We start from the raw sequence: 14092 nt of genomic DNA, 5'->3' as shown, positions 1-14092 counted from the left end.
AGCTGTAAAAATTAAGTCTATAAGAGTCCATGAAATTTAATCTTAGGTTATATATAATATATACTTTTATACTTTTTAATGGAAGTAGAATTTGAGAATATGGATCTTTGAAGATCTTGTTATTTCAGATTTTTAGACATAAAATAATAAGCTCTATATAAAGCAAAGAATCTCAAACTGGTTGTGAAACAATTATTCTTAGGCAGTCTTGAAATTAATCATGGTAGGCTTATGACACACATACCTGTTCAGATTCTTCACATATTTTAAGGAATCTTCAGTATTTAAATAATTTTTTATTAAAAATGTTTCACACAATATTTCTGGTCATGGTTTTTCCCTCCCCAACTCCTGCTATATCCTTATTTCCTCCATACCCACCATAAAATCATTCTCTTTTCAATGCCTTTCTCCATGGAACCTTTCAAGGTAAAATCAAAGCAAACAGAAAACAAGTAGGACAAAACAGGAGGAAACCAAACCCCCAAAGTGAAAAGCCATGGCCTTAGGGAATCTTCACTGGAAGCCTTCCACCACAACGAATTCTTGTGTTTCTAATCCAACCTTAGTGTGCAAATGTCTATACACAATCAATGTTTTTTTTATTTTAGTTTTGGTATGTATTAAGAGGTTTGCAGGCAGTATTTGAAATGTTGGCTAATTGACATTCCCTCTAAGACCATTCTGTGATTGATAATCAAATCCTTAGTACGAATTCTTTTCCTCTCTGCGGGGATCTGCCACACATCAATCTGGACCTTCCCTAGGATGGTGGCATCTTCCCAGCACGGTCTTTCTGAAGGCATCCTTCACCTCCTTGTTTCTCAAGCAGTAGATGGCTGGATTGAGGAATGGGACAATGACAGTGTAGAGCACAGAGATGATCTTGTTGTAGTTGAAGGTGTACATGGCTCGGGGTCGTGCATAGGTGAAGAGAGTGGACGAGTAGTAGATGACCACCACTGCCAGGTGGGAGGTGCAGGTGGAGAAGGCTTTGTGGCGTCCCTGGGCTGTAGGGATCCTCAGGATGGCTACAATGATGGCGGCATATGAGGAAACCACAGCCACTAGAGGCAACAGAATCATGACCAGCGCCAGCAGGAAGTCTACTAACTCGGCCTGTTCCTTGTCTGAACAAGTGAGGTTGAGCAGTGGAGAAATATCACAGAAAAAGTGGTTGATGATATTGGGCCCACAGTAGGATAACCTGGAAATGAAAAGCAGCTTCATCATGGAACTGAAGAACCCGCTACCCCAAGAGGCGGCTGCAAGGCGAGTGGCCAGTCTGGGAGGCATGAGACTAGGGTAACGAAGGGGTTCACAGATAGCCAGGTAGCGATCATAGGCCATAACTGCCAACAGGACACACTCAGTGCAGGCTAAGGCAATAAAGAAGTAGAGCTGGGTCATGCAGCCTCCATAAGAGACTCTACTGTCCTGGGTAAGAAAGGCTCCCAAGAGTCTGGGAATAGTAACATTGATGTACCATAGTTCCAGGAAGGAGAGATGGCCGAGGAAAAAGTACATGGGGCGATGGAGGCTTGGGGTGAGCCAGATTGTCGAAACAATGAGTACATTTTCCAGTAACGTCAACAGATAAATTGCAAAAAAGAAAACAAAGAGGAGTGCCTGGAAGGGTCGAGAGGTAGGAAACCCCACCAAGACAAACTCCTCCACGTGGCATCTGCTCAGATTTCTCATGGTGCCAGTCCACTTGAATGCCTGCAAAAGTAACAGGAATAAGAAAGGCTAAAAGGCAGGTGCATCAAAGCAGTAACAGCCTCGAACAGGTTACAAGTCTATAGATGTTCAACAATTCAGGAAATTACCAATTCTTACTAAATGTTTCCCCTTCCCTGTTCAGCTTCAAGGGAAACATTCTCAGTCTTGAAGACAATACTCGATAACTAAAGACACCCCCTCCCCACCCACCCACACACACACGTTAAGGATTCAGTGAATGCTTGCTTAGAGACTTTAGGATTGCTTTGTTATCTTCAGTCTTAGTTTTCAATCATTTTCAAAATCTATGATATGCTCTTCTTTCACTTTCTTCAGGAACAACTCCAACTCCCAAAGCCCAGAGCCCTTTCCCTCCATGTTCATCGAATGAAATAATAAAAGAAGGACATCAAGGCAAATCCTTGGGACTTGTCACTGTAGAGAAATTGACTAGGAGATTGTGGAAACCCAGTGATTGCTGGAGCAACAGTGTAAGACAGCTCAGCAGAAAGTTCATTACAGTTTGAGAAACAATTCAGTACAGAGATGAGGAGACACTCTGAAAGGAGCTTCATTTAATTTGTTTGAGGTCATTCCTTATGCCAGACTCACAATGTTTCATTCCTAGAACTAGCTTGATTGACTGCCTATGCCAGACAGAGTGGTCATTCTTGTCCTCCCTGCTACTCAGGAGAATGAGACAGGAAAATTGAAGCCAAGAATTCAGGACCAGATTGGAGAACAAAGTCAGATTTTCTATAAAAGAAATGTAACAGCTGTGTGTTATATTCACATAGTTACATGATCATGCATTCATACACACACACAGAAACACACATGTACACAAACACACAAACACACACACTCATGCATGAGTATACACACACAAACATGCACACATATACTCATGCACACACATGTGTACAAACATGTATACACATACTCATACAAAACACACACTCTCGTGCACACAGAGAGAGAGAGAGAGAGAGAGAGAGAGAGAGAGAGGGAGAGAGAGGGAGAGAGAGAGAGAGAGACAGAGACAGAGACAGAGACAGAGAGAGAGGCAGAAATTCAACTAAACCCAAGTGTATTGGGAAGCTAAAACAAAAGCTTCACATGTTCTAATCCCTGGAACCTGTGGCTGTTACAAAAGCTGGGAAAATGTGATTGAATTAATAATGTAAATTAATAATTGTCAGATGTTCAATGCCCCAGTATAGGGGTATACCAGGAAGGGGAAGCTGGAGTGGGTGGGTGGGTAGGAGAGTACCCTCCTAGAAACAGGGTGGAGGGATAGGATAGGGGGTTTTCAGAGGGGAAGCTAGGAAAGGGGACAACATTTGAAATGTAAATTAAAGAAAATATCTAATAAAAATTCAAAAATTAATTGCCAGATGAAGAGATTGTCCTGAATTAACAAGGCACCCTTGCATCCAATCCCAGGAGACTTTAAAGGAAGGCTAGAAGGAAATATGAGACTGGCCTACAGACAAGAAGACAACATAAAGATGAAACACAGATTTGAAGATGGGGCTGGTCTCAAGGACAATAATGATTTGGCTACAAACTAAGGGATGCCAAAAGCTACCAGAAGCTAGAAGAGCTAACGAATAATTATCTCCCAAAGTTTCTAGAAGAATCATGGCTGTCCTAGTACCTTGACATTAGAAAACTGGCACAGACTTCAGACTTTGAACATGAAAGACTCTGAGAAGTAAATATAGTTTTGCACCACCATTACCGTGGTAATGAAATGGTAGTGGCTACAGATAACTGACAAGCCTACAAAGTAGGAGGTCATCCTGCTCTAGCTGTCTGTTCGGCTATCCTGGTTTCCTATCAGTATTGCCAGATGCCTGACTTTTTCAACTGGCTGTTGGGAAAGTTGCAAATCTGACTTAAGATAGCTCATAAGGTTGACAGGAACATTTCAGTATCAGTTGGATGTAAGTATGCAATATTGCTTCCTCAAAAAAGCTTTTAAAAAAAATGGCAAGTCATGTTGTTAACTATTTTAATCAGACACTGAAATAGTTAAGGAAACCTAATCCCACCACATTGGGAATACTAATCTAAATGAAACCACTATGTCACCTCTACAACCTACTCAATCTAAATATTGATGCTATGATTTCCATTAACACTTGGTTTAAATTATGTAAATGAGTACAAATAGTAATATTATCAATCATTATATCATAGGCTTTGCAATATAGGGCATTTTACAATATTTTCATAATTGCAGTTCTTTTATGGATTCCTCTGTATCTATGTGGGTTTTTTTTCTCTTCTTGTTGTTGTTTCTGTACTATTGAGACTATAAGTACTTATAAATGATTCTCCTCTAGATATCATATAATTAGCATACATTTAGCCCAAACAGTATAAATATCTGTCAACATTTGAAAAATTATTAGACAAAATATGAAAATTTTATTGAAAAGCCATATTCTGTTAATGTGGTTTGTAGTTTTTTTATTCTTGTATGCAACCATGACTACATATTACCCCAAATGAGGAGGTTCCAGCATCAATCCCACTCTTGCATCTCACAGTAGAATGCTAAACACTGGTAAACCAAGTCCCACGGGTGACACAATGGCCCTGAGAATGAAAGTGGCTTTGCTGTAGCAATGATACCAAATTATTTCAACATTTTATTAGTTATATGCAGAAATTACACAGCAATATGTCATCAAAACTGTTCGTATTGATCTATTAGCTGACAACTCCTTTAGCTTACAGGAATATTTGCTACTTCATTATCTGTCCTTCATTCTTTCTATGCTGATTGGCCCTGACACTCTTAACTTATACTCTGGGGCAATTTCAGGCCATAACACACAATTATGCAACTCCTTATCAGGAAGAAATTGGTTTTGAACAGGGAAGTTGGCAAGAGAAACAGCTCTTCCTCAAACAGATTGATTTTTGGAAGTGTTCAAAAGACAGTTGAATGAAAATCAGGGGGCAATTCCTTTGATACTATCCCCTACCTTGATCTTGAAAAAAATTTGTACCCCTGAGTGCCCGTTAGCCTCAATTTCAAAAACGGTGAAATGACGGCTAGATGCTTATGTGAGTTAGGAAAGCCTTCTAGCTTCTCCAAAGCATGGCAATGAAGTTCAGATACCAAAGAAGCCAGACCGGAGGGAGGTTTGCTGAGGAACACGGTTTCATTGCCCTGTTCCCAGTATACACAGCGGTATCTAAGAAGCAATACGCCCCTAGCAAATGTCAGTGGAATAGATTTCAATCCTATTTCTGCACGTGCGCGCGCGCACACACACACACACACACACACACACACACACGCACACACACATTACATTATCTGACATAGCTTCATTCATATACATGTTTTATAAACTTAAAAATTGAGAGAAACACAAAATGTCATTGTTGTAGCACTGTATAAAATCTGGCTAAAATTTCAACTTGTCTAGGGTCATTTTTAAAATACAGAGGAAAAAAAGCTGGAAGTGACCTGAGAGTAGGAAGGAGTCCAGGAAACCTTTTTGTTCTCTTGGTCACAAGTTTGTTGACATTGCCTTCCTCCCAGAGCCCACCATGATGTCAGTCATCTGCTGACTTTAAGGCAAGCCAGCCCAGCACTAGGCTGTAGACTGCATTGTGCTCAATGGTGCCTATGGCCGTAACTCCCCCCACTTCCTCAGTGACACTTAACATCCTCTTGAGTCTGGCAGCAGGATCCTGTTTCTTATTCAGATTGGCCAAGGACATCCCCTCCAGGCAAGGCAAATTTGACCTGTGTTAAGAACTGGATATATTTCCCTCTCTTTTCTACAGTCTGCTCTGTGAAAAGGCTGCCATACACAGACTTCTAAGGACAGGATTCAGGTTTCTTCCCGAGTCTTCTCTGTGTCTGCTGACCTCATGCTTTCATGCTTCTCTCTCTCTCTCTCTCTCTCTCTCTCTCTCTCTCTCTCTCTCTCTCTCTCTCTGTATGTGTTATTTTGTTTTACTTTTGTTTTTTTAAATCTGTTTGCTCTCACTTCTAGGAACCCCTTACTTCTTCCCGCTTGCCCTCCAAGCATTTCATGATAACAGGGCTGCATCCTGCTGCTATCAGAACATGACAGGACAGATGAGCCTGAAGTTTCAACTGTCACGTTGACAATATCTTGAAACACACTCTTCTCATTTGGGGAACTGCATTCTAAGTAGAAATTAAGAGTGGTGTGTGCAGTGATAGTTGTGGGGCTTTGAATGTCCCTCCCAGTACATTTCCTTGTTGAGAATAATATGCCTGAAGGGTGAAACAATTCATTATTTAATAATAATAATAATAATAATAATAATAATAATAATAATAATAATAAAGCTTGGTGATTCCATAGATGTATGGACCTGAAAATACAAAAACATCACTTGATCCAAATTGGCTATTTACAATAGCAAGCCTGGCTGACTTCTCATCCAGCCCCAACCTCCTGCATGCTACAAGAGTGAAGTTTTAACAGCCTGTTTCTCTGTCTGTAAGGACACCTCAGCATAGGAAGTAAGCCTTCATCTAAAGACAGAAAACACAGCCCTCCACACAGAAACACACTTTCCAGAGAAATCTAAGATTACTGGTTTTTCAGTTTTCCTTCACTTCTTCTGCTGCTGATAAACACAAAGTGAATATCAATGCTCTATCAAACAATGTCATGGATTTGTAACTGAGGAACACTGAAGTCACTGACCTAAAGGAGACATACCAATGGAACATATTAGCCTGCTGTAAGCTCTGAGAACTTTTTAGGTGCTGTCAATTCAACAATAAAATGAGCCGAAGCACCTTGATCTCTATTTATGACTAACATAGAAAGATGAATATTTTCTTTTAAAGATCATACAACTGGGACATTGTGCATCCGATAATAACACAGATGATCTTGCTGTGCATTTATGGGAGCAAACTTCACTTCTGTCTTGTAGATCCACCAGGGAAAGGAGACAAACAATAAATGTTCAGTTTTGTCAACGGATGAATGGCAGAGTTTATCAATGTGTATTTAAAAATAACATTTAAAATTTTCTGTATGTATATATTCATAATAGGTATGGCCTTAGGCCTGGGGATACTTTCCTGTAAGCATACAAATGTTAGCTCTTGCCTCTCATCACTGTTCTTACCTTTTAAAGTTTCTCCTTAAATTTTCTATCCTATCCAATATCCTTATAGATCTACAGAGCTTTGATACTTTCTTACTTAAATATGTCCTGTATGAAATGTACATGGAACCACCGTTAGGTATCATGAGACCACAGTTAGAATGGATATTATTGAAACAGGACATGCACACACATCATGCACACTCACATGATTATATATATACAAAATAGGAAGTTATTAAACTATGTAAGAGAGGAAAACTACCATTTCAGCAAAATAGAAAACATTAGCTGGCACAGGAAAACAAACACTGCATATGTTCCTATATACATGGAAGCTAAGGATGCTAACCTCAAGCAGCAGAGAATGAAGTAGGCTTTGCTAGAGATGAGCAAGTATAGTGAAAAGAGAGATGGAGGAAGGTTGGATAGTGAATACTGAGCACGGTTTGATAGAAGCAATAGTTTCTAATGTTCTACAGAACAGTGGGCTATTGTTGACAACAACCTATTACCTATTTAATGAAAAATGGTGGAAAGAGTTCAAAGTCTCCAAACACAATCACATGATAGGTAAATGATAATTATCCTTCTTAATCAATTTTTACACATTGTATACATGTGTTAAAATATCACCTCATATTCCAAAATACAGTATCACTCCATTCCATTATAAAAATATAAACATGTCTATACCCAAGAATATACTTATAATAGCAAACATTTTAAAAACATTTATTCTTTTCCATTTCATAATTGTAAACACATAGGTTTAAGGTATCATAGTAGGGCACTCACTATGAAACCTTGATTGATTAAGATTTACCGGAATTGCTAGGCAGTGGTGGCGCACACCTTTAATCCCAGCACTTGGGAGGCAGAGGCAAGCGGATTTCTGAGTTCGAGGCCAGCCTGGTCTACAAAGTGAGTTCCAGGACAGCCAGGGCTACACAGAGAAACCCTGTCTCGAAACAACAATAACAACAACAACAACAACAACAAGATTTACTGGAATTTAAACAAGATTTACTGGATTGTCGGGGAAAGTCGAGGGCTTTCTGACCCCATGAAAACTGTAAGGAATGATGAAGGGCCTGCGTAATGACACATTTTCTCTGAGATGCTCACCTCTCCTGTCTCCTGTTCTTTAGCTTCCTGTTTTCCACAGTCACTTTCTTCCCATCTTCTGATATTTGTTATGCCTGATTCTTTATTAGAATTGTTAGAGTTATTTGTGACAGGACAGGACAGAGCTTGAGCAGATTGGGCCACAAAGCCAACAAGAGTGTCAGTAGCCAGCTTTTATCAATACAAATGTCTCTCCTCGGGGATATGGCCCCTTAAGACATATTGTCATGGTGACCTATGTTTCTCCAACAAGACTGTCCAAGTCTCATACCTCACGGAATTTTTTTTTTTTCATATGGCAAAAGTGATAGTGGGAGGCCTAAAGGAACTTAGGCCTGCAGAAAGTAGAGTGTAACCTTCATGCTGCTTTTCCAATTCTAATGTCTAAGGGGCTGGAGAGGCAAAGAACTAGGAAACCTCAAGTCTCAGATTCTGCTGGGGAAAGGAGATGGTGAACTAAGAGTTGTGGATGAATGGATTCTCACAGACTCTATTTGGATTTTGAGGACATGATTGTTTGTCAAACTTGTCCATCTTTGCATCTTACCAATTGTCCACCTATGGCTTGGATATGTATGTGTACTTTGTTTTCTTAACATAATTATAAGACGAATGAGAGAAATGTCTTTTCCTGCTTATGTTTCTATTTCCCCAAGATCTGTTTGTAGATAAAACTGGCCCAGGGAGACAGACAATGTAGACCTCAGATTAGTAGGGGCACCGATGGCAGAGGTAACTGCAGACTGTCTATGCTAGCTCTCACCTGAAGCAGTTTAAGAATGTGATGAATTTTTTTCTCCTACAGCTCTGGATTTCTTGACTGGTGTCAGTGATACATGGCTTCTTGATTCTATGGTCTGCTAAAGCTGTTGTGGATGAAGCAGCCTAGCTCTTGAGGTCCAGGCTAAGAATACAAATCACTTATCTATCATGCTATGTTAAGGGAAGTGTGAGTTGTAATAGACACATTCTCGATCTGCTCTGCAGTAATGAGTGCTTCCTGTGATTCCAAACAGTGGATATGTTAACACAGCCATGTGGTATAAGGACATCACTGCATGCAATGGAATGTACACACACCCACCAGTAGTTTTGTTGATGATAAGGAAGCTGAAAAATTCTTATCATTAAAGTAAGGCAGTGCTATTCAGGAGCCTATTATGATGCTGGTATAAATGATCATAATACATTGCTAGTTTCCTGAAAGGTTAGTACATAAATTGTGTGTATTGCATAGTTCATAATTACAACAAATGACTAACTGGCTTATTTACTTCACCATAACTCTAGAGTGTGTTTCTTATATATTTAAAGCTAATAATGATAATAAACAACTATGCCAGTAGAGTTTGTGTGGTTTTTATATTACACTTTTTGTCACTTTTATTTTTAGTGCTCGAGATTGAACTCGGGGCCTGAGACATGCTAAGCTTATATTATACTACCAAGCACCACCCCAGCCATTTTTATCTTAGAATTTTCTGATACATATGCATAACGAAAGTTTTTATATAAATAGGATGCATGTTGCACCTATGGCAGCCTCAGATGGCTTTTCTTTTCTGCATCTCTTGATTAATTTATACCATCTAGGCTTATACAATTACTTAAAGTCACCTAATGGAGTGTTTATCAGACTATGTAGCTCTTGTTAAGTGATGAACAGCTACCATCCTTTTTGACAGATTAGATGGGACTATAAGGAACCAGAGATTTATACTTATGTCTGAGCTTTAGCCCAATGATTCTCAACCTTCCTAATACTGTGATTCATTAATATTTCAGTTCCCCATGTTGTAGTGTCCCCCCAGTCATAAAATACTACTTCATAACTATAATTTTTACTGTCAGAATAGTAATGTAAATATCTGATATGCGGGATATCTGATATGCAACCCCTGTGGAAAGGGTTGTTTGGTTTTCCAAGGGGTCTCAAGCCAGAGGTTGAGAACCTCTGCTTAGCCTAATGAGGAAGGACGATGACAGCTCTCAGAAAGACATAGGTAAAGCACAAGAAAAACCAGTGGGTTCTGTCTGACATCCTGAGTGTAAGGAAGAGGTAGACACATGCTGTCATTGCTTACAAATGTGAACTTGGGTCCTAGATTTAATAACTGTAAAGGATCGGATTTGCTATGCTTAACTAGAGGAAGAGGGGCTATGACCGAGAAGGATGGTGGGATGAAAAGGAAAAAGTGAGCCAGTGAAGGATGAACAAGAAATATTTGAATAAATGACTTTGACTGACAGAAGTATAAGAGACCAGAATTTATCCGGAAGAGGAAATCACGGGACTTACAAAAGGACAAAAGTCTAGCGTTGTGTTCTGGAAGTTAAAAGACTAGATATTTCTTTATTATTATTAATTATTCCATTCATTTATACTTCAAATGATATCCCACTTACCACAAAAGCACCATACCATATTCACCCTCTGCCCCCTCCCCTTTGCCTCTATGAGGGTGCTCCTCCACCCACCCACTCTCTCCTGTCCCTCTGCTCCAGTATCCCCCTATGCTGAAGCACCAAACCTTCAGAGGACAAAGGGCCTCCCCTCCCATTGCTGTCAGGCAAGGCCATCCTCTGCTACATATGTATTTGGAGCCATGGATTCCTCCCTGTACACTCCTTGGTTGCTGGTCCCTGGGAGCACTGGGTGGTCTGCCCAGCTGATGTTGTTCTTCCTATGGGGTTGCAATCCTCCTTATCTCCTCCAGTCCTTCTGCCAGTTCCCCCATGTGGTCCCTCAGCTCAGTCTGATGGATGGCTCCAAGCATCCACATCTGCATTGGTCAGTTGCTGGCCCGACCTCCCACCAGGTTCCTGTCAGCAAGTGCCTCTTGACCACAGCAACAGTGTAGTATTTGGTGTCTGCAGACAGGATGGATCCCCAGGTGGGGCAGTCCCTGGATGCCCCTTCCTTCAGTCTCTGCTCCATTCTTTTGTTCTCTTTCTCCCTTTGGACAGGAAAATATCTGGGTTAAAACTTTGAGATGGGTGGGCACTCCCATCCCTTGACCAGGGGTGTGCCTATCTGCTGGAGGTGGTCTCTACAGATTTTATCCCCCACCCCACCCCCTTCTCTGCTCATTTCGGCTAAAGGCATCCCCTTTGGGTCCTGGGAACCTCTCTTTTCTCTGATGTATGGAACCCTCCAGTGGCTATCCCCAGTTCCTCATCTCCCCGTTACATATTTTTATTTGATTTCCTGATCCTCTGTACAGGTGAAGATGTGCACAAATTGGAGGAAGATTTTTCGGGAATTAAACAGGTAGAACTACTTTAAACTTTTCCCTGTAGTTACAGTAATATGCAACTCCCTTTTACTGGACATTTATGATAGTGTCCTATGATTCGCACTGTGGGATTTGGTCTAGGATCTCCATGGAAACCTCTCTATACATATCTAGATTGCAGACATAATAAATGGTACAGTGGTTGGCCATAGACCTCTCCTCACCTTCTTGCATGGTGAAAATCATTTAAGATAATTTATAATTCTTGGCACAATTTAAACAACATGCAAGCATTAGTCTATATTGTTTTTTAAATTTAGATTTTAAGGTATTTATTGCTGTATGTATTATTTTACTGTTTTTTTCACAGACTTTTTAAAATTTAAACTACTTCTTTTTCATTTATTTTTAAAATTTTATGTAATACTTATGGGCATTCTGTCTGTGTTTATGTTTGTATATCACATATGTTCCTGGTACCAGGGCAGGACAGAAAAAAAAAAATCTCTGCAACACAAGATGTCTACAAACTGACAAGAGTAAGTGATATCTTCAGCAAGATAGATTTTTTTTTAATGTGTCTTCAGCCATCAGTTGCTCTCTGTTAGCCATTCTCTCTGGACCTCTGGAAGGTGATGTGTACTATATAAAGAAACAAGAGTGTCAGCACCACAGCATTGAAATGTTCCATCTATGTTGCCTCTAGTGAGGGACTTACACAAAGGAGGATAGCACTATGGAAGATACATTTGAAAAGAGGGAGGAAAGGGAGAGGGAGAGGGAGAGGGAGAGGGAGAGAGAGATCACAGTGAGAGACAGGAAGTAAAAAACTAGAAAAAGGCTAAAGCTGCTATTAGTATAGCAACTCATGCTCATGGAACAAACACATCCCAATAGGGCATGACTCGGATATGATGAAGCATCCATCTCCTTGTGGATGGAGTAGGACCTCCACGACAAGATTATTTCATCAGGTTCCGCCTCTTCAAGACCTTCCCCTTCCATCTGAACTCTGACATACTGAGAAAAGAGAATACACTTTTAAAACATAAACCTCTGGGACTAAGTTGTGTACAAACAATAGAAGACTGTTTTATAGTGACATTTAAGGTTCTGCTTATTTTGAATTTACATTTTTAAATAGTATCTCTTTAAAATCAGATAATAGAAGAAAAAACAAACACACACACATATTTTTGTTTTAAATATTCATAGTTACCTTTATTCATAATACCTTTTATGTAAAGCTTTGGATAATATTTTATTTATTATTGAAAAATGTATACATGTATAAAATGTATGCTGATAATATCACTCCTTCCAGAGTCCCCTGGGATCTCCCAACATGTTTCCCCTCCGAACATCATGCCTTCTTTCTTTTTTAAACTAATAACCCACTAAGTCCAACTAGTGCTGCCCACATATGCATAGGTGTGGGCAGTCCACTGGGAATTGAGCAAGCTAGAGTGGTGACACGGCCAAAGGTATGAGATGCTTCTTCCCTTAGAAGTCATCAGCTGGCAATAGCTTCTTAGTTAAAGGGGAAACCCTATGAGCCCCTGCCCAGTCTGTGTTGCAGTTCTGATTGACTTGATCTTGTGCAGATGTTCTGATCTTGTGCTGCCCAACAAAGCTGCCATAAGTGCTCTATCCATGGCATATCGCAAAGACATACTTTCAACACATTTCTCCCAATCCTAGCTCATGTACAACTTATATTTCCTCTCCTGTGATGTATTCTGAGCTTTGGATGAGGGAGACTGATAGAGTTGACCATCTAAATTTGAGCAAATAGTGTCATATAGTTTCAGTAGTTGGTTTTTTCTCTTATTAAAAAGAGATGCTTTTCTCATGTAAAATAATCTGATTATGGTTCCCTTCCCTCTACTCTGTCCACTTCTTTTCCACCTTTATTCCTATTCAGATCAACTCCCTTTCTGTTTCTAGTTAGAAAATAAACGGATTTTTAAGGGACAATAGTATATAATAATATAAGATAAAATTAACACATCAGAATTGGACAAAACAAACAAATAGAAGGAAAAGAACCCAAGAGAAGGAACAGCAACAACAAACAAGCAGAAATCTATTCCTTCACATTCAGGAATAAAAATACTAAGTGAAACCTGTCATATACATGCCAAGAACTTGGACCAGATCCATGTAGATAAGTGTGTGTTTGCTTCCTCAGTCTCTGTGAGTTCATATGACTTTTGATCATGTTGATTTAGAGGGCTTCATTTACATGTTGTTCTCCATTGTCTCTGGATTTTGTATTCTTTCTGCTTCTTCTTCAGCAGGGCTCCCCGAGCCTTGAGGGGAGAGATTTAATTGGAGACATTACTTTCAGAGCTGAGCATGTCAAGGTATCTCACTCAATGAATGATGCTCTCACTATGGCTCTATGTTCTTTTCTGCTTCAGGTGGAAGCTTCTCTGATGATGGTTGAGCAAGGTACAGATCTGTATAGTAGAATGTCATTAGGAGTCATTTTATTGCTACTTTAAAAAAAATAAAAGAACAGTAGTATTTAGATTTTCCCTAGGACCCTGGGTTATGTAGTCTCAAGTTCATGGTCACTCAAGCAGTGTCAAGTATGGGCTTCATCTTATGGAGTGAGCTTTCAGACAAATCAGATATTGGTTGGTTACTCCCACAGATGTATATATTGCAGACACTACCCCACTGTAGATCAAAGGGTTTGTGACTGGGTTGGTGTTTCTGTTTATCCTTTTGGTAGCATGCAGACTACTTTCCTCTATCAAAGAATTTAGTACATCGGGCTGAAGGCTCTATGTAGGTACTTGCTCGACCTTTCCATATTCATTGAGTTTGTAGATATTGTCTTCAGCAACGGGGTCTGGCAGGTAGTCTGCTAAGAG

The 14092-nt window shown here is 39.8% G+C and overlaps 1 protein-coding gene across 1 annotated transcript; it reads right to left on the bottom strand.

The window, feature by feature from the left end:
• Nucleotides 1-746: 746 nt before the first annotated feature.
• LOC110302618 (olfactory receptor 6P1) lies at nt 747-1701 on the bottom strand. Its single transcript, XM_021173423.1, has one exon. It carries the CDS (start codon nt 1699-1701, stop codon nt 748-750), a length of 954 nt encoding a protein of 317 aa, XP_021029082.1. The 3' UTR covers nt 747.
• Between the last annotated feature and the right edge of the window lie 12391 nt (nt 1702-14092).

This window comes from Mus caroli, chromosome 1, assembly GCF_900094665.2.
Source record: "Mus caroli chromosome 1, CAROLI_EIJ_v1.1, whole genome shotgun sequence".
Taxonomy (NCBI): Eukaryota; Metazoa; Chordata; class Mammalia; order Rodentia; family Muridae; genus Mus; species Mus caroli.
This window is presented reverse-complemented; position numbering and strand designations above follow the sequence as displayed.

What these genes read in the sequence shown, in the direction of transcription:
- LOC110302618 (XM_021173423.1), bottom strand. Translation starts at nt 1,701, where the DNA reads ATGAGAAATCTGAGCAGATGCCACGTGGAGGAGTTTGTCTTGGTGGGG.